Raw genomic sequence first — 19,694 nt, 5'->3', positions numbered from 1 at the left:
TTTTTATTATTAAATACAAATCCACGTTCATACATATATGTGATTCACGTGACAAATATATACGTTTATTATTATTTAAAAAGCTCCATAGTTTATTGTACCGAATGGGTCGCACGCAGCGTCGTGGCGTTTCCCCCCCCGTCTCCAGTCCCTGCCAGGTGTTGTGTTCTTGCCGAGTCTGTAGGTGGCACTACTTCACCATCACCACACTTTTCCAACATTTTCAACGTAAACCTCTACAACACTGCATACGGATAACAGATAATTTCACAATTGTATGACTTTATTAACAATCATGATGATAATCCATCCGAAATTGAGGTTATTGTTTTATAGCTTAAAAGAGCTGCCTTTTCATAGGTGAATTAAAATACATTCATTTTTTTTATGGCTCCACGTGCATTCTGATTTGCAATTTTGTACTTGGTCCCTTCATCAACATCATGTGCAAAAACTAATAAACAACACTGGAATTAGATTTCACTACAACAAAAAGTGGTTTCATTAAACATGGCCAACTTTTCAGTTTTCTCATTTTTACCAGCTGTATCAATGATATGATTTAGGGCCTAAATATGTGCCACCAGTTCAGTGTCGAATTGTGGGCAGGTGCACCTTGACCCAGTCCAAAAGTGTGACAGGGTCTTGCACTAAATCAGCCAAGCTGCTTCTATTGACATATGCGGCCACGCCCACTGTGGCCAACACGACGATCGGCCACTTCAGAGAGCGTTGGGCTTTGTCTTGGTCGTACGGACGGGTCTGCATGGGCAGGGAAACCCGGTCCCACTGTGTCAGTATGGCTTGACGGGCTCCGGCCCACTTGCCGGGTCCTCGCAGACGGTACTGGTACGGGCTGATGGGGCCGAAGAGCAAGTTGAGGCCGAGCCTCGGATCGGTCAACAGCAGCCGGAGCACGTTGGGCCTCACACCAATCGGTGCCGCTATCTCATCCATGTAGTTCGTGTAGTCCACCTGGATGGTGTGTCTTTGACTGCTCACGTATCTGGAAATAAAAAGTAAAAGTCGCAGTGATTATATCGCAACCGTGGCTCTCCTTGCCCATATACGAGGGCATAGCAGTTCCTTACTTGCTGCATTTTTTTTTTACCCCATTTCACTCAAGTATTGCCATATAAGAAGCTTGCTTATAAGTTAAATTTTGCTCTTAAGTCAAGGTACCACTATGTTGTTGGTTATTATTGGTGACATGTACCCATATACTATTGCGTCATCATCAGTTACCTGTCAGCCATGGCCTCCTGCTTATATTTGATGTCATCCAGCATGTTAGCCAATGGAGGGAGCTTCATGCAGCCTGATGACACCACAAAATATAACGTCACAATTATTTATGTATTTATTTATTTTAAACACATTAACAGATATGGGAAAAGTAGTTACACCCTGTAAAAGTAAGGATAATTGCGTTAAAAAGGACTGTGGTAAAAATAGAGGTTTATTTATTATTTATTTATTTTTTTTATCCATCCATCCATTTTCTTGACCGCTTATTCCTCACAAGGGTCGCGGGGGGTGCTGGCGCCTATCTCAGCTGGCTCTGGGCAGTAGGCGGGGGACACCCTGGACTGGTTGCCAACCAATCGCAGGGCTATTTTTTTTATTTGTCATTTATTTTATTTTATTATTTTGGTACTTTTTTTTTTTTTTTTAAACTTTCCCCCCCGCAGCCTGTTTTGAAGCAATAGATTAGTGAATTATTTTGGGACATTTTGTCAAACATTTTCTAAGCAACCTACCGGTACATTTTCGCAGGAACATACTAGCGTAAACGCACAACTCAACTCAACTCATTTTTTATGTAAGTAACCAAGTACTGTATTTGCACTTTGTTACTTCTCACCACTACACAAATGGATTCCTACCTTTGAAGACCCTGGTGGCCCACCTGGCCTGCATCTCAGAGATGGGCATAATGGCCCCCAGAGGCTGCACCAGTCCAATGATGGCCAGCGTGGGGCGCACCAGCTCCGGTGGGAACACATATTTGTACAGAGACGCCTTGTTATCCGTCACGGTGATCACATGCGGGGCCAGGAAGGGGAAGGAAAACCTGTAGCCTGTGGCAAAAACCTGAAGACCGAAATAAAACAAGGTGCGTTTGTGCCGAAACGATGACGATGAAGACGATGTTGTGGATGACATACCACCAGGTCTACGTCCTCCACAATGCTGCCGTCGTCAAATTCCACCGCGGAGCCTTCAAATCGTTTAATGTTGGGCTTCACCTGCACCGTCCCTGACAGGATACGGTTGGGAAGCTCGTCGTTTACGGTGGGATGCTGGCTGAACAATCTGTGTGTAGATATTTGTATATTACATGTAGATATCATAATAGACAGAATACACACAGTGAAGGATTCCTTGACTCCATCACTCAAATAAGTTGTTGTACCTGTGCCTGGGCTTCAAGTTGTACAGTCTGTGATTAAAGCGCTGGTTGAGTCGGCTTTCTGCCAAGCTGCAGACCACTCCAAAGGGAAGCAGGTTCCGGAGCAGCAAAATCGCTCTGGTGGAAGTCAAGTCCAGGGGCACACCGTTGTTCCAAACTCTGTTCAACACCCAAGCACCCCTCCGGGTGCTCAGGTAAAGCTGAAAGAAGCGCACAAAAGTGACGTCATGATCCAAAAGCATACCACTTCATGCATCTATTTACCTGTTTGGTGAATCTGCTGAGCTCTACAGCAATGTCGCCTCCGGAGTTCCCGATGCCGACCACCACCACTTTCTTGTCCCGCCAATCCTCGGGTACCTTGTAGTCGCGACTGTGGAAGTACTTTCCCTGGAACGTGTCCAAGCCTGGCTCAAACAAAACAGCAGCCGCCGTGAATCATTAATTCGGAAAGGAACACTTTGATCCTTGGACATGCCCACATTGGAAGTTTGCATGAGGTGAGGGTTCAGGATAAATGTAGTAATCATGTGTTGCATAAGGCCACAAAGGTTGCATCCTAAAATGGCTTTTGTGTTAGAATTGCAATGGTCAGCACAGCTGGAAAGAATGCCCAGGGCTTCACATTCGGCACATTTTGTTATGTTACAGATTTATTTAAAAATTGAAATCACAGTAGCCATAACGACAACATGCAACTAGGTTGATGGGGTTTTTTTTGTTCAAGTTTATTAAAAATAAAAAAACCAAAGTGAAGCGCTGCTAATACTTCCTGGACACATACTACATGTTTGTTTGTTTTTTCTTCACATTTTGATGTATTGTTTTATTCAATCCAATGTATAAAATGTCATGGTTCTGTTGTCTCTCACTGCAGTTCCGGAGTGTGGCAGGAGGCGGCGCCAAACTCGCAGGCAGAGGCCTGCTCCCACACCTGGGGCTCATCAGCCTGATGAGCCAACAACTTATTTAACCAGCCCATCCTTTGGTTCTGTGCCGGAAGATTCCCTTGCCATACCTGCTACGTTTGCTTGTCTCCTCCTGCCACACACTTGTGTAGTCTAGTTCCTGTTCTCCGGCTTGTAGTGGTTTTTTGTTTCTCTTTCTACCGGTCTATTAAGACGGCTCTTTCTGTTGCTACGTTGGTCCCTAGTGTTTTATGTTGCTACTTTGCGCTTTAGTGTTTTCTCATCCCTGAACAAGGTGTTTTTTGTTGCTACTTTGTTTTCTAGAACTTTTTCCCTAAGCAAGGTGATTTTCTGTTTATACTTTTGTGAACAATAAACTGTGGACTTTGTCTCTCACTCTGCATCCTGGGTCCTGGCCTTGCTTTGCCTCACGGCATCATAACATAAAATTAATGTATAAAAATGTCATTCCCCCCCACTTTTTTTGTTTTTTTTTAATATGGAAATTTATTTTTTTTTTAAAGAAAGAAAGAAATTGTTTTGAAGCATATTTTAACTGTTGTTTTAAATTTGTTGTTTCTTGGTTCCAAAACATATGTTCCCAGAAAAATCTTTTTTCCTAATAATTAAAAAAAAAATAAATGTAGGAACATTTTTGCCTTTTTGTTGCAGAATTCTAACTGACTTTAGAGGCATTTTTTTATTCTATAAAATGTTTACAATTCAAAGTATTGCGTATTTTCATCACACATTTCGGTTTGAAATTAAAATTGTTGCACTTTTTTTTTGTACAAAATATTTTAGGACAAAAATCTGGGTCTCAAATTCAAACTTTGACTATTATTTTTCTGAAATCATTTATTTGAAATTATAATTGTGTAACCGGAGAGTATTCACAGCACTTCTACTTTTCCACGTTAGTTACAACTTCTTCACACAATTCCCCATAATGATAACATGAAGTTATTTTTGAGGATTTTTGGCAAACTTATTAGAATTTTTTTTTTTAAACTGTATGTGTATGACAAAACACTGTTTCCTGGATTTTGGACTGTTTTATTGCTGCATCTTTTCAATTTTTAACCCCGCTTCTCCTTTTATACAGCATTAAATCATGTGATAAATGTTGCCCCCTCGGCATCCATTGCACTGTGATCTCTTATCAAGGTTTCTTTCTTTTCTTTTCTTTTTTTTTACCGCTTAATGGTTTTTCTATGAGTTCTTCTTTGCTACTGAGCTTTTCTTTGGGGAGGATCTAGACCAAGGGATGTCGTTGATTTTTGGGTACTGTGGGCCTGTAAAGCCCTCTGAGACTCTTTGGGGGCTATATAAATAAATAAACTGGACAAAAACAAATGAATAGAGCTCTGTGAACGTTTTCCAGATGCACCACCCTTGCTTTAAACCCGTTACCTGGGAAGTCCTGGAGAGGCAGGTTGGGGTGGCAGTGGTGTCCGATGCAGACCATCACAGCGTCAAAAATGTGTTTACTCTTTTTGCCCTCCTGGTTTTCCGTCTCTACGTCCCACTGGCCGGAACGTGAAAAGTCAGCCCTCTGCTTCACTTGCAGGACTTTGGTCTAAGGGTATAATAAAAAAAATAAAAATAAAAAAAAAAGACTGAATGACTTGTGTGTAACACTATAGTAGTCATTTCCCATTTATTACTGTTTTTGTGTCGGATGTCCTTTATACATAACAGCAACACTGATGGTAAAAAAGGCATAGAAAGAAAGGAAGTGCAACACATAAGTTATGATTTTACAATTCAACAACTTGCAAGTTGTTTGGCCCTGGCGGAGGTCTTCTCTGGACTGACGCTTCAATGAATTTGTGCTTACATTAAAGCGGATGTGCTTGAGGAGCTTGAAATGGTCAGCGTACATGCGGAAGTAGTCCATGATGAGGGTGTTGTGCATGTAGTTGGGGAAGTGGGCCGGGATGGGGAAGTCACTGAAGCACATCATTTCCTTGGAGGTGTTGATGATAACGGAGTGGTAGATGCTGGCCCGGTCCTGTTCGGGGTTCTCCTGCAATGGCAAGCGCATGCACAAAAATGGACGTCATGAGAAGAACCAGAGATGGCAAAAGCACTCACTCTCTGTATTTAAGATGTACAGAAACTTCTGTCCAATAAAAAAAAAAAGTAGACTGAATTTTTGTATGTTAATTTATATATGATACAATAAAAATATTTTTTAAGCTTTAACTCAGGCTTTTATGCTATCATAATTGTTCCGAAGCTTTACTAGCATTGTGAACTGACTAAAAATGCTAAATTAGCAACGATACGCTTAGCTAATCACTTAGCTAATCACAGACCAAAGGCCACAGTGTTAAATCATTCGGCCTCAAAGCGCTATCTTGCTATTTAATAACAAACCAACTGTTAGCATGTTTGCATTTGAGTGCACAATGTGGAATCCTTATCTAAATGCCTCAGTGCTTCTAAATGCTAACATAGTTACATAGTAACAGTTATCACCTCAGCAGTTTAACTATTGTCTTTCCTTCACCTGACCTGATTTTGCAATTTGTTTAGGCCTATTGGTGAATATGAGATCGATTTGCGTCTTGCTAGAGTTCGTTATTCTTGTATAGGCCCACGGACAACCTGCGTTAAGTCAAACTTATCTGTGATTCGTTTCAGATTCTTTCATGGTTTTTCAAGTTCATGCTCCTCGATGTATCAGAGTCAGAGCATTTTGCATCCATGTCGCAGTTGTCCTTGTTTTCCCCACCCCGTAAGTCCATAAGATCTCAATCAATCAAAAAGAGCTTGACTTTAGTTCTTCGTCACTTACCACCACTGCGTTCAACCCACCTTGAACCTCCACAGTCCGCCAATGTCATCGCTGCTTTCAAAACAAACGGGCTCCAGACCCTCATCCAGGCAGCATTTGATGCAGGCCAGGCCCGAGCTGCCTCCTCCAATCACGGCCACACGACGAGGCATACTGACGCTGCAGAAATGCAGAAAACGTGTCAAAAACATGGATAAAGAGTTGTTTTGTTCTTATTTGACTTATCTTACTCTTTACTGCATGACCGGTTTCTGTTTCATGTACAGCACTTTGCGGTACAGCATAAATAAAGTTGAGTTGAGTACTTGAGTCGATTTTTTTTTATACTTGAGTGTTTATTTTTCTGAAGACACTTCATTTTTCTACTCATTTGTCAAAATGGGCTTATTTCAATTTCAACCCCTGCACATGAGGACACTATGTAAAAAGACGTAAATACAAAGCAAGTGCAGAGTATTGTGTGCAGTTTCCTCTCATTTTATCAACTTATCAAAACAGTCTCCACTTTTTTGTTCTTAGATTTTCGTGACATCACTTTCAGTAAATGAGTTGAATCAGTAATTATTTCTTTTGTTTACATTTACTTTGCTTTTAAACATTACAATTATGTGCTTCTACTTGTGTACACAGTGTGAGTACGCTACTTTTGCCACCTCTGCTACTTTGTTGAACGCTGCCCAGCAACAAATGTGCTCTTTAAGAACGTGTCCCTAAGAAGCATTCAAAGTGTACGTGATCCATGCAAAACACACGTACGTACCCCACACAAAACGCTATACGAGCACGCAGCAGTCTGGACTCAAGACTTCAGAAACAACACGCTTCGAACATCAAGATAATAACTCGACAATCGTGCATCTGGAATTTCCAACGGTCGAGACTTGAAGTGAACGCAGCAAACTTGACTAAACTAGTCTTTTGTGGCGTTCAGAAAGTACCATATAAGATGACACGACAACAGAAACAGACAACGTTCTCTTACCCGCTTTTCGCACTTAAACCCGCTTTCGTACTCAAGACGAAGGGAGTGACTTGTATTTTTGTGTTGTCGTCTGCTCACAGAAGAGCTTGGAAGTGGGCGGAGTGCTGGAGTCTCCCCCACCCGACTTTGACCCCTGAACTCATCTCGGCAGCGTGATATACTGGAAAAACAAACAATTGGATCTCTCCCACTGGACACTACATTAGGTACACTGACATTGAGTTCATATGGGCGGGCTTACGCAAAATAACTTATTTAGTTGTATTTTTATTATTATTATTATTTTAATATAGGTTACTATCAAATAAAATGAGTAATTACGACTATGAACATGGCTTTATTGTGTGTGTTTTTTTTTGTTTTTTTTTAATCCCTTTTGCAGCATTTGTGTCGTTGTGTGCTTGTAAACACGTCAATAAATATTTCAATCAATCAATCAATGAAAATGACATTCATATTGCAATTAAAAAGAAACAAATAATACAAACAGTATTGCTTTAATTAAATATATATAAAACATTTAAATATAATAAATTGATCGAGCCATGTAAAACTAATATATTGATAAGTGTTTTGATAACTCGATTTTGTTTCATCAATATTGTATAACAATCTACCGGTAACATTCATGGGTTTGAATGGGATTGGATAATAGTGAAATAATCATATCCCTATTTGCAAGAGAGTGCACAAAAAAAAAAAAAAAAAAAAAAAAAAAAAAAAAAAATAGAGTTGTCCAGCAGGTTGTAGCTCACCTTAATGGATGTATGAAAAATTACATGAACTTATCTTGGTCTCAGTTTTTATTCCACAAAAACTTGGCATTCAAACACGGGTGTGTAGAATTTTTACATCCACCATATATTTTCATTTCATATAATACAAATCTGTCCGTGTTATGTGTCTAAAATGAGAAGAACGTGTGATTTGCCCCCCCCCCCAAAAAAAAAAATGCGATGTTACTTATATGAATACATTAAAGAAAGATTCAAATGGGCTGCTTTACCCTAAAAACATGTGACAGTTCTAAGAGAAAAAGGATGACAGATAAAGATGAAGATTCTTGTAGAAACAATAAAAATGATGATTCTTGTAGAAACAATAAGCCAGGATGGCGGTGCCTGACAAAAGCGCAATGAGCCCATAAGACATGTTCGTTGGTGGTTCCGGTTCGGTTCGCCGGCTTTGGAAAGGCTGCTGCACACGCTCCCACTGAGTGAGGATGGCCCGGCGGGCTCCGTTCCACTTGCCCGGTCCAATCAGTCGGTACTGATACGGGGTGCATGGGCCCAGCAGCACCTGCCACGCCAATTTGGGGTCACTCAAGAAGAGCTGCAAGATGTTGGGTCGAACCCCTGTCTGCACGGCCAGGGAGTCCATGTATGGGAGGACTTCCACCTGCAGTGGGTTCTTCTCAGCATTGGTGAAACTGCAGACAAAGGAAAAGTTGAGCAAATCAATCATTAGCAAAAGTCCTGGCGTATTTGTCCTCCATTTACATCTTTACTTCCTAAAATTGGTTACCGGTAATAATAATGTAGTTGTTTAATTGATTGTAATTAATAACTTGAAAAGTATTAATAAAAAACATTTAACAGCTCTAATACATCTGATTAATAAATCCTTGGTTAATTCATTGTAAATAAAATACAAAATTAGTCAAATGATTTTATATATGCATTTCACATTTTCGATTAATTTGATCAAATAATTGGTTAATTTATTTATAAAAATTAAAAAAAAGTATAATAAACAAATGTATTGCAATTTTGGAAAAACAAACATTTTGTTCATTAATCTTAATCTAAATAATTGGCTAATTCACTTTAAAAAAAAATTACAAATTATTTTATATAAACATTTAAAACAAATTTTATTAAATAATTGTTTAATTAATGTATTGTGAATAATACAATAAAAATAGTAAAAAAAGGACACTCCAATGTAACTTGTAATTTGTAATTTTTTAAATACAATTTGTTTATTCATTGTAAATAAATAGTAAAATAAACCGTTATATAAATTTAACAATTTAAGATTATTTTAAATTAAATAATTGGTTGCTTAATTTAAAGAAAATAATATAAAAATGTTCAAATAAACTAATCAATTAATTTATTGTAGCTAAATGTAATGAGAAAATATTAATTGAAAATTACTATAAATAATTGGTTGACTTATAAAAATAAACAATTTACTTATTATTTAAAAATAACTATTGAACAATTGGCTATTCAATTTATTGTAAATACCATAATAAAATAAAAATATTAAATTTTTATCGATGTATATGCATTTCAAATTTTTAGATTCATTTGATTATAGAGTGGTAGATGTATTATCAATGATAAAATATAATTAAAAATAGACACAAATTAAAAATCAACAGTGGCATACCATTTGCGCCTGGTTGCACTTTCTTTTTCTATGTCCTTCATCATGTCCTCCTGTGATGGAAGACGTATCAAACCTGCATCAGCGCACAAAAGTACAAAGAGTGGATGGATAGATGGTTAACTAAATTAGATAGCAATTTTTATTCTCAGTGTCATAGCACCACGTGAGGAGACAATATGCTGGGCAGCACTGAGGTCTTGTTGAAAGGCCGCCTCTCAATAGCTCAAGTGTCAGCAAAATGAAACTTTTCTTGAAATTATCCTCTGCGATTGGCTCGCAACCAGTCCAGGGTGTCCCCCGCCTACTGCCCAGAGCCAGCTCAGATAGGCGCCAGCACCCCCCGCGACCCTTGTGAGGAATAAGCGGTCAAGAAAATGGATGGATGAAATTATCCTGTCAGTAATGCTGTCGAAATGCTTTGTGTCAACTGTGTCAAATAAAGTTTTTGCCTGGAGTACCTCTTTAGTCTAGATGGTTAGCTCGCTAGCCTGCTAGCCAGATAGATATACTAGCTAGCTAGGCAGTAGCTAGCTAGCAGACACTAGCTATCAAGCTAGCTAGACACTAGCTATCTAGCTAGCCAGCCAGCCAGCCAGACATCCGGATGGATGGATGGATGGATGGATGGATGGATGGATGGATGGATGGATGGATGGATGGATGGATGGATGGAATAAACCTTTAAAAACTCGCGTAGCCCAGCGAGCCTGCAACTCTGCCAGGAGGTTGACAGCGCCAAAGCCGTCGATCAAGCCAATCACGGCCAGCGTGGGCGGGGCTTGGCCAAGCGCAAATACGTGGCGGTAGAGGCGGTGTAGGGGCCCTGGACTGCACTTGCCCTGCAAGTCGGGAGGCAGGAAGGGGAAACTGTAGTCGTAGCCAGTGGCGAACACCACCACGTCCACCTGTCGCACAAACAAGAGGTTTCTGTCCACCAAACAAAGCAAAGCTGCTATACTTGCAGGAAGCCTACTTGAATTCGGAATCACTTCCGTAAACTAGTGGCTAGGTAGCGATTTCAAACAGCCACAAACACACCTCATGTATCACGGAACCGTCATCAAAAATGGCATCAGAAGCGCTGAAACGTTTGAGGTTGGGTTTGACCTCGATGCGTCCTGAAATGATTCGCGCCGGTAGGTCGTCAATCACCACAGGAACCTGAGAAAAAAAGCTGACAACAGCATAACATAACATAGCATAGCATAGCATAGCATAGCATAGCAAGGCACAGTACAGTAGCCAATTACTCTAAGAATCATTGCAATTAATGTCGTCCCTCACCATATTGTAGTTTACTTTTTTTGCTGAAATTGACAATTTCCAATTTTTTGAAATGGTCGCCTTACTTGTGTTTTGGTCTGATCCCGTAGAGTTGGTGATCAAAGGCTTGATTGAGCTTCTTCTCCATCATTTGGTTGGCCCACGAAGGAAACAGCTTCATCTTCAAGGCATCCATCCGGGAGGTCCCAAAGAGGTCCTGTGGGAGGCCGCCGGGACCCACGCGGCCCAGCACCCACGCGCCGCTCCTGGTGCTGAGGTACACCTGAATGGTTACCACAAAAAGAAGAGAGGTGAAGGATTGGATCTTGACTGACGTCTGAGGATAGCGTTACCTTCTCGGCAACTCGACTGATGTCCACGGCGATGTCGCCTCCGGAGTTTCCCATCCCGACCACCACCACCCGTTTCCCTTGCAGACCCTCGGAGCTGCGGTATTCCCAACTGTGTAAATATTTACCTTCAAAGCTTTCTATGCCTGAAACAAAACACGACAGATGCTTTAGGCCAGTCTCTTTGTTTATTTTTGCTTTATGTGTTTGAAAATACACATTTTTGATAGGTTCTGCTGCTACACTGCACTTCGGTCCTCCACTTAAACCCTCAACCATGACAAAAGATATCACATTTGTCATATATAAACACTTTTCACTAATCTAAATAGACTACAAACACAATATGTAACGTAACTGAACGTTGATGGGATTATAGTGCTAGCATAGAAGCATCTGGTGTTTGTGTACGCTACCTGGAAAGTCACTTAATGGCAGGTGTGGCGTAGTGAAGTGTCCCGTGCAGACCATCACGCCGTCGAAAACGTGACTCTCGCGCCGGCCGTCGCAGCACTCGGTCTCCACCTCCCAGCGACCAGTGGCAGTAAAATCAGGAGTCTGCCTCACACCAACTACAGTGTTCTGAATGGACACCATGGAGACCGTGTTAGAAACTCATTCACTGCTATCCCAGGTAAAATGGACATTTGACCTTTATAGCCATCAATGGCAATTAATGTGTTAAAAAGTATTTCAATTTGCCATGGGAAGTTCAACTGGGAGAGTTTGGAAACTTGAACAATTTCTATGGGAATAAACTGACAGTTTTAGGTCATTCATGTGTGCATAGGAATTAGTGTTGTTCCGATACCGATACTGGTATCGGCAGAGGCGCCGATACTGCATTAAAACAGTGGTATCAGTATAAGTAATATGCCGATACCATTAATTCCAAAGCTACTATAGGACTTTAGATGCAGCATCTTGTGTCTTGCTCGTGCACGACATTCACTGATATGTGACATGCTCACTGCATGCCGATCTAAGAGATCCTATTGGCCCTTGAATGCTCTGAACCAATGACAGGACAGCTTTTTCATGTTGAGGGAAAAAAAACCTTAGGTATCGGTATGGTATCGGTATCGACCGATGCTGCAAAGCTGGGTATCAGAATCGGTATCAGGGGCCAAAACGGAACCACACTAATAGGAATACTTCAACTAGATTTTACGTTGAATGTGTTTTAACAAAGCTGCGGCCACTATTTAACAAAATCAAAAATCCCTTTGCTAATTTATTCCTACTAATTCCTCATGTGAAGTTAGCGACGACCCAACCTGGAAGCGGATGTGCTGCAGCAAGCCGAAGGCCCGTGCGTAGAGGCGCAGGTAGAGCAGCACCTCGGAATGGTGCATGTTGTTGGGGAAGTGGGCCGGCGGGGGGAAGTCGCTGAAGCTCATCATCTCCTTGGAGGTGTTGATGACCACCGACTGATAGATGTTGGCTCGCCCCGGCTCCGGTTTCTCCTGAAAGGATCTCACATTACAGGATTAGTACAGCTGGGCCAGGGATATCAAACAGAAACTGGATAGATTGGATACTAACAAATGTTTCGAATGGCACATAAAATCTCAAAACCTAGGTGACTACCCACAATAATGTGTTTTTTAAAATCACGTTTCTCATTTTACAACAGACAATTACCAAGTAAAGACTTCCTCAGATAACTATGTAGTCGTGACCCAAACATTGTCTCTTTGCTAGCGGTTAATTTATCATTATTCATCAAAAGATAATAACCAACCAACCAACCAACCAACCAACCAACCAACCCACCAACCAACCAACCAACCAACCAACCAACCAACCAACCAACCACTAGATATCTACTAGTGGTGTCAGAACAATAAAAAATGAGTTTGCTCTCTGGTTCTCACCTTAAATCTCCACACACCACCTATGTCAGGACCACTCTCAAAGCAAGTGGGCTGCAGACCTTCATCCAAGCAGGACTTGACGCTGGTGAGACCCGAAGGCCCCGCACCGATCACAGCCACCGTCTGAACCATGTTGCTGACTGATGGGCCTTGGACTGGAGGCAGTGACCACACACAACTGACTCAGTGACTGATTGACTGGCTGACTGACTGACCTTTTCTGTGTACGCCCTGACTGACACACCCTCATAAAAATAGCCCCAAAAGTCTTTATGTGTCTTTACTATCTGGTGACTGGGGGCTTGGGTGGCTTTGCTGCTGTCAAATATGTAAGAAGTAGTGTTTAATAGCATACAGAAATAAATACAAATATTCATTTACATAAAAATACACCTTAAGAGCTGTCACAGAACAGTATTTAATTTTCATTTCATTAAAACCCATCCTGCAGCATAACAAATGATGTAATCCGCTACATGTAGAACACCATGCTCACAATCCAAGAAAACAGTTTGGCGGACTTAGTGTATGCTGCTGTACTAACGAGCATAAGCTACAGGTTGATGACATGACGGTTTGAACCAAATCTTGCTAAAAAAAAAATAAAAAAAACCCAAGTACATATAAAGGGTCAAAATATTCCAATTTTTTTTATAGTTCAACTTGTACGCCATTAATATATTGCAAATATTTGAGCCCCTGAACACCACAGCAAACCTACGGTACTCCTTTATTTGTCGGCTCAACATTGAGCTTAAGTTGATGAATAACCATAGTGGATAAGTGCTACAAATGTGTAACTTACAAGGTTTGATTACTTCAACCTCAACCATCAACCTTCTTCTATGTAAATGTTTAATTTGTGATCAGTTCATGGAGCACGTCACCGCCATTTTGACTTTGCCCGTACGTACGCACATTCCTCCATACACATTTTAACTGGACTCGGATCCAAAATGTATTGCTTCTTGCTCCTTTGCGTATGTCCTGACATCGAATTACTAACTAAACTATAGCTAAAAACTAACTAACTAGCATACAACAACGAAAGCAGCAACAACAGGCAGTACGCTTCATTACATTTCATTGTTAAAGGGCCACAGGCAAAAAGGCCAAAGGACAAAAAGGCCACCTGACCCACGTGTCTCTTTAGCATGATGTATTCAAGTCAAGTCATCTTTATTTATATAGCGCTTTCACATTACAAATATAATAGCTAGCTTGATTACTAGCTAACCATGTTGCCTCATGTTGTTTAGATGTAATAGTGATCTAGCTAGCGAGAGTGTTAACTATCTAAACCTGTTGCCTCACGCACTAGAGCGCTAACTATTAGCATGTTGCAACTTGCAACACGCGCTAACATGTTGCGACACGTAGTTTAAATCGGTCTAAGTCAAGGGAATGTAAGCACATTGCAGAGAGTATGGGGAAACATTTTACTTCTAAAATGTAAAGTAAATCTTATAGTCCGACAATAAAATGGCACAAGCTTATATGTGCGCTACAACTTGTTTCCCTGTGTTTTGTCTCTGATATTTAAAGTTTAAATGCCTGTTAAAGGGGGGGGGGGGTTCCAGTTATTTTGTGGTAAATGTTTGGAGCTATTTGTAACAATGGTAGGTTTATTTGTTTTGGTTTGGTTTTGCTATTGTTGTTTTCTTTCATTTATGCTACATATTTATTTTCAAGGCAACATATGGTTCAACATGTATGAGTCAGGGGGTTCATGGTATAATGAAAGGTGTAAGACAAAAAAGGTTGGGAACCACTGGTGTAGATAGCTACAGAACCTTGCTAGCTAGTACTGTATCTAAACAACATGTTGCCTCACAAAAAGTGAGGTAATGTAGTAGTAACTGTGTTTGGAAACCAAACAGAATGTTTCAAGTCTTGTAACACAGAGTCTGTTAAATATTATAGAAGGAACCGTACAGCAAGGCTGCACTTGAGAAAAGCACCATGCTCAATTTGGACGGTGTTCTTGGTCTTGGTACCAATCTTATCTTAAGGGCTTTCGGTGCCACTTTTGTGTTGAATGGACGAACCACCCGGTCCCACTGAGAGAAGATGGCCTGGCGAGCACCGGTCCAGCAACCCGGACCCTTCAGTCGGTACTGATAGGACGTGCAAGGCCCGAACAACACCTGGAACGCCAGTTTGGGATCGCTAAGGAGCAGCAGCGCCACGTTCGGTTTAACCCCGATCTGAGATGCCACGGAGTCCAGATAGGGTATGTAGTCCACCTGGATGGGGGTCCGTTCTGAGCAGGCGTACCTAAAAGGGAAAACCCCCATTGTTAAGACAAAGGTGGCAATGGAGAATGATCATGGCTGTATTATTTTCATACCTTTTGTGCATGGTTTCTGTTTCTGTCGCAATTTCATCCAGCATCATCTCCTCCGTAGGTAAATTTGATAAACCTACAGAAGAGAGGGCGAAACCATTTAACACTTATTGCCAACTTCCTATAATCAAGTCTTTCAAGTTTACCTTTGAAAACTCTGGTAGCCCAGCGGGCCTGTATCTCCGCCTGCGGCGTGAGAGACCCCAGGCTGTGGATGAAGCCCACCACAGCGAGCGTAGGTCTGGAGAGCCTGGGCGGGAACACGTGCTTGTAGAGGCACAGGCGGTAACCCGACTTCTCCTGCAGGGTCGGAGGCAGGAAGGGGAAGCTGTAGTTGTAGCCTGTGGCAAACACCACCACGTCCACCTATGGAAACAAAAATTCATACAGCGCCTTGAAAAAAAGAAAATCATACCGCTTGAACTTTTTGACATTTTGTGACGTTAACACCATCGTGAACACCAAAGACCTCTCCAGACAGGTAAGAGATAAAGTTGTGATGATGCTAAGATAGCTATGGATACTTGTTTCCATTTTGGACCTTTTCTTTTAAGATTTTACGTCAAATTCTAACTTTGTTTGAATTCTGAGTGTCTGATCTATAATATAATGTAGATGTTACACCGACAGGTGATGTCGTTTCAATTAGCAACAGCTTTCAAATGGTTTAACCTCAGTGGTTTACTTGTCAAAAAGAACCATCGATGATCTGAGATCAATCCGGCCATTACGTGTTTTCTCTTCCCAGATTTATTTGAGAGCCATTTACTGGTATCTGAACATACCTGGTCTACAGCACTTCCGTCGGCAAAGACCAAAGTGGAGCCGCGGAAATCCTTGACGTTTGTCTTCAACCGAACGAAACCGGAGATGATCCGAGCCGGTAGGTCGTCGCTCACCACGGCGTTTTGCTCAAAAATCCTTTGAAAGAAAAACAGGTAGATTCATAGGAGATTTTATTTTATTCTGAGCATTTTATCAACGGTAGTATCAGAGCCATAACAAAGCTCACTTTTCACACTCACTTTTCCCGCCCTGTTTTGTTGAGAGCACTCGCCACTATCCGACAAGTGTCAACCACGTCACACCAGACAGGATGCGGTGTCGCTGTGTGAAAGCGTTTATCCCTACTGACCGGATTCTGTGTAATAAAGCAAACAAGTGTGTAGTTTTCCGTTACAGCTCTGATACTAGCTCCAAAAGCTCACAGAAGGAATCGTGACATTGGTACCCGTGTCGTGGCTTCAGTCCGTACAGCTCGTGATTGAAGACCCGGTTGAACATCTTCTCGGCTATCCTGTTGCTATAAGAAGGGAAACGTCTTTGCAGCATGGCATCCATACGGGATACGTGCAACATGTCCACCGGGAGGCCCCACGGTCCCACACGGCTCACCACCCACGCGCCGCTTCTCGAGCTCAGGTACACCTGCAGGGCACAATCTTGTTAATTCTAGGGCTGTAAGATTTTGAAAAATAATCAAATTGAGACTTCAAAAAAGAAGTGCGGTTTGACATTTATTGTGGTTATACCAGTCAGAGGTACAATCATCACGCTTCGACTACTTCAAAATGAAACACACCTTTTCAGCAACCCGACTGATTTCCGCCGCAATGTCGCCTCCGGAACTCCCGATCCCGATGACAACCACTCTTTTCCCCCGTAGACCCTCACTATTTCGGTATTCCCAGCTGTGAAAGTACTTGCCATTGAAGCTGTCTATACCTGGACCATAGACAGGAAAAGCAACAACAACAAAAAAGTTGTGGACAAATGTTACACAAGATTTTGCAAAATTGAGAAAGAGCCTTGTCACAAATAGTGAAAATCTGAGAGTAATTGACTCCCTTGCATCACCTATAAACCTTTTCAGGTGTTTTACATTTGTCCCCGATCCCCACAAATAGCAAGGGTTCACTATTATGCACAGAAATCAATGACAATGCAGGTACCTGGAAAGTGTTTGAGTGGCAGATGTGGTGTGTTGAAATGTCCTGTGCAGACCATCACGGCGTCGAAAACCTCACTCTCCCGCCGTCCGTCGCTCCCCTCGGTCTCTACCGTCCACTGACCGGTGTCGGCAAAGTCCGCAGTCTGCCTAACGCTTACTACAGCGGTCTTGTGACAAACACAAAAACAAACAAAGGCCTATTTATAACCTTTGCTCAAAATTTGATTGACCTTTGTCAGAAATTATAGTCTCAAGTTTTGAATTTGACGCCTACAAGCTTGGCACATGTATCTTCTTTCATATCTTTTTTTAGTCTTGTCTAGCTACTCACTTGGTTGGCCCGGTATGCATGTATGCAGCAGGATAAGAAATAAGATATTTGACCCTAAGTGTATTTTGACAAAAGTGTTATGTTCTAGAGCTGGATCCCAAAAACACAAATAAGATTTTAACTCTTTATTCGCACAATATCGAGAGGTGTAGAACAAACTTGACTAGACGAGAAACAACGAGAATGTATCGAGAAATACGAGACACTAAGCTAACTTGGGCTGTGGAGTTGCACAGAGGAACAGATGTAACAATTCGACAAAAGGACACCCTTCTCAGACAGGCTTATATAGACAGCGAATCGATCTGATTGGTTGTGGCTAGACATGTGGGTAACAGGACTGACATGGAATTATCTGATTGGCTGTTGACCAGATAAAGAGATTAAAGATTCCTGACATCACATAGCTTCTGATATTACATAGCGTCTTACCAGTTGAAACTAGATGCTGGGTACATCAGTTCAAAACAGACACTTGACCTCACGGTCATGACCCAAACATAACCCTTGCATGACCCTAGTCATGACAAAAAGGGTGTCGCTGTGATTGGTTACCTGAGCTCTTGTGATGTCATTTTCAGTCAACAGCAAGTTGCAAAATGTGTTTTTAAAAGTACTAATTGTACGTGAAAAATAATGAAAGTGTCAAATTAATTATAGATAAAATATTAACTTTTCATTGCTATAATGGGCTAAATAAGTGAAGTAGCCCTTTCAATTTTTCGTATGCTGAGATTACATCAACTGCAATATGACCGTTTACTGCCACAACGTGCATATTTGTCAAGTATATTTTTCAATGGATCTTGTACAGCTTTTCTGTGAAATTTAAAGTCAACCTAAAATTGTACATGTTGTATTTGCCCCCACTCGTCTTAACGCAGCATTGTGATGAATATTTTTTAGGCTGATTCCGATTCAGGAACAGCCAGGAGCAAAAGCGTGTGAATGAGTTAAGTGACGGTTGTGGCACACCGTGAGCTGGTAGGGGGTCCAGTTTAACTTGCTTCAGGCATAACTGGGAAGCAAATGAAGCCCGCCTCAAAAATATGCAATTTCGGCCTAAACCCGGAACATTTTTTGGTCCATACAGACCGAGCTAGAATAAAGTTTCGATAACAGATTAATTAAAAATAAATAAATACATGAATAAATTAACTTTTTGGTCGCTTAACACAACAACAATAAATATCAAGGTTCTGGGATATTGCACACCCACCTGGAAACGGACGTGCTGCAGTAGGCCGAAGTTCTGCGCGTACATTCGCAGGTAAAGCAGCACTTCGGAGTGGCGCATGTTGTTAGGGAGCTCTGCAGGAGGCGGGAAGTCACTGAAGGCCATCCTCTCCTTGGAGCTGTTGAGGACCACCGACTCGTATATGTTGGCCCGCCCGGGCTCCGGTTCCTCCTGCCGTGCGTCGACAACAAGTTGCTGCATATTTCAGCCCAAAAGGGTTTAATTTCTCGAGCAAACCTTGAATCTCCATAGACCTCCGATGTCAGGCCCGCTCTCGAAGCAGGTGGGCTTCAGACCTTCTTCCAAACAGGATTTAATGCTGGTCAGGCCTGAAATCCCGGCGCCGATCACAGCTACCTTCTGAACCATGCTGGAGACAACAGCGGCATGATGGGGTTAAATACAGTGTCTGCTTGCTACCAGGCGTGATGTACTGCATTCCAGTCATACATTCATAGCTGACTGGATGACGATCAGGCAATCCCAGTTTTTCCACATAATTAATTTCTCTGCGTGTTTGTCCATGCCTTCACTCTTTGTACTTGTGTGCATGAATTGATTATTTTGAACATTTGCCATCAAACAAAAAGAAAACATTCCTCATACTGTACACAGTTGTTTGCAATAGCTTTCCAAGAGGAAACTATTTGTGTAAAAAGCACACTAAAACAAACAAGAAGCAGCAAGCACAGTACCTTGGATTAAAAAAAGTAGTCCTCAGAAGCACAAAATGACCTCCCGTGACTTCATTTCAGTTTTTTCAGTCAGATAGATGTGTGAGTGTGATTTTTATATTCTTATGTTCCTGACCACGCCCTCCTTTCTGCACACTTGT

General features: G+C 41.5%; 3 protein-coding genes across 6 annotated transcripts; all 3 read right to left on the bottom strand.

Moving 5' to 3' along the window:
- Positions 1-262: 262 nt before the first annotated feature.
- Positions 263-7,275, bottom strand: LOC144026737 (flavin-containing monooxygenase 5-like). 2 transcript variants are annotated; one of them, XM_077533689.1, is made up of 10 exons: positions 7,107-7,275; positions 6,145-6,283; positions 5,162-5,350; positions 4,735-4,900; positions 2,678-2,820; positions 2,417-2,613; positions 2,169-2,316; positions 1,887-2,094; positions 1,246-1,318; positions 263-1,006 (listed from the first exon to the last, which is right to left on the bottom strand). In XM_077533689.1, the coding sequence occupies exons 2-10, from the start codon at positions 6,274-6,276 to the stop codon at positions 589-591; spliced, it is 1,674 nt and encodes a 557-aa protein (XP_077389815.1). In that variant the 5' UTR covers positions 6,277-6,283; positions 7,107-7,275; the 3' UTR covers positions 263-588. The 2 variants fall into 2 exon arrangements, with proteins under 2 accessions (XP_077389815.1, XP_077389816.1); XM_077533690.1 differs by lacking the exon at positions 7,107-7,275 and adding an exon at positions 6,885-6,998.
- A 789-nt stretch (positions 7,276-8,064) lies between these two features.
- Positions 8,065-13,228, bottom strand: LOC144026738 (flavin-containing monooxygenase 5-like). Its single transcript, XM_077533691.1, has 9 exons — positions 12,994-13,228; positions 12,394-12,582; positions 11,533-11,698; positions 11,120-11,262; positions 10,853-11,049; positions 10,542-10,677; positions 10,183-10,408; positions 9,504-9,576; positions 8,065-8,535 (listed from the first exon to the last, which is right to left on the bottom strand). Exons 1-9 carry the CDS (start codon positions 13,123-13,125, stop codon positions 8,133-8,135), a joined length of 1,665 nt encoding a protein of 554 aa, XP_077389817.1. The 5' UTR covers positions 13,126-13,228; the 3' UTR covers positions 8,065-8,132.
- Positions 13,229-13,392: 164 nt separating this feature from the next.
- On the bottom strand, positions 13,393-19,608 carry LOC144026739 (flavin-containing monooxygenase 5-like). Of its 3 annotated transcripts, none has more exons than XM_077533693.1 (10): positions 19,555-19,608; positions 19,097-19,229; positions 18,842-19,030; positions 17,293-17,458; positions 16,923-17,065; positions 16,572-16,768; positions 16,126-16,261; positions 15,487-15,706; positions 15,344-15,416; positions 13,393-15,270 (listed from the first exon to the last, which is right to left on the bottom strand). In XM_077533693.1, exons 2-10 carry the CDS (start codon positions 19,226-19,228, stop codon positions 14,904-14,906), a joined length of 1,623 nt encoding a protein of 540 aa, XP_077389819.1. In that variant the 5' UTR covers position 19,229; positions 19,555-19,608; the 3' UTR covers positions 13,393-14,903. The 3 variants fall into 3 exon arrangements, with proteins under 3 accessions (XP_077389819.1, XP_077389820.1, XP_077389821.1); XM_077533694.1 differs by lacking the exon at positions 19,555-19,608 and adding an exon at positions 19,310-19,525; XM_077533695.1 differs by lacking the exons at positions 13,393-15,270; positions 15,344-15,416; positions 15,487-15,706 and adding an exon at positions 16,353-16,481 and having other exon boundaries at positions 16,133-16,261.
- Positions 19,609-19,694: the final 86 nt, after the last annotated feature.

Source organism: Festucalex cinctus, chromosome 10 (genome assembly GCF_051991245.1).
Source record: "Festucalex cinctus isolate MCC-2025b chromosome 10, RoL_Fcin_1.0, whole genome shotgun sequence".
NCBI lineage: Eukaryota > Metazoa > Chordata > Actinopteri > Syngnathiformes > Syngnathidae > Festucalex > Festucalex cinctus.
The sequence above is the reverse complement of the archived record's forward strand: the minus strand, read 5'-3'. Positions and strand labels throughout refer to the sequence as shown.

What these genes read in the sequence shown, in the direction of transcription:
- LOC144026737 (XM_077533689.1), bottom strand. Translation starts at nt 6,276, where the DNA reads ATGCCTCGTCGTGTGGCCGTGATTGGAGGAGGCAGCTCGGGCCTGGCC. An exon ending in GCGGACTGTGGAGGTTCAAG is followed by an intron (nt 5,351 to 6,144) that starts GTGGGTTGAACG and finishes TTGCCATTGCAG; the next exon opens with GAGAACCCCGAACAGGACCG. An exon ending in GGCCACCAGGGTCTTCAAAG is followed by an intron (nt 1,319 to 1,886) that starts GTAGGAATCCAT and finishes TGGTGTCATCAG; the next exon opens with GCTGCATGAAGCTCCCTCCA.
- LOC144026738 (XM_077533691.1), bottom strand. Translation starts at nt 13,125, where the DNA reads ATGGTTCAGACGGTGGCTGTGATCGGTGCGGGGCCTTCGGGTCTCACC. An exon ending in GTGGTGTGTGGAGATTTAAG is followed by an intron (nt 12,583 to 12,993) that starts GTGAGAACCAGA and finishes AGATCCTTTCAG; the next exon opens with GAGAAACCGGAGCCGGGGCG. An exon ending in TGCAGCACATCCGCTTCCAG is followed by an intron (nt 11,699 to 12,393) that starts GTTGGGTCGTCG and finishes GTGTCCATTCAG; the next exon opens with AACACTGTAGTTGGTGTGAG.
- LOC144026739 (XM_077533693.1), bottom strand. Translation starts at nt 19,228, where the DNA reads ATGGTTCAGAAGGTAGCTGTGATCGGCGCCGGGATTTCAGGCCTGACC. An exon ending in TGCAGCACGTCCGTTTCCAG is followed by an intron (nt 17,459 to 18,841) that starts GTGGGTGTGCAA and finishes GTTTGTCACAAG; the next exon opens with ACCGCTGTAGTAAGCGTTAG. An exon ending in GGCTACCAGAGTTTTCAAAG is followed by an intron (nt 15,417 to 15,486) that starts GTAAACTTGAAA and finishes TCTCTTCTGTAG; the next exon opens with GTTTATCAAATTTACCTACG.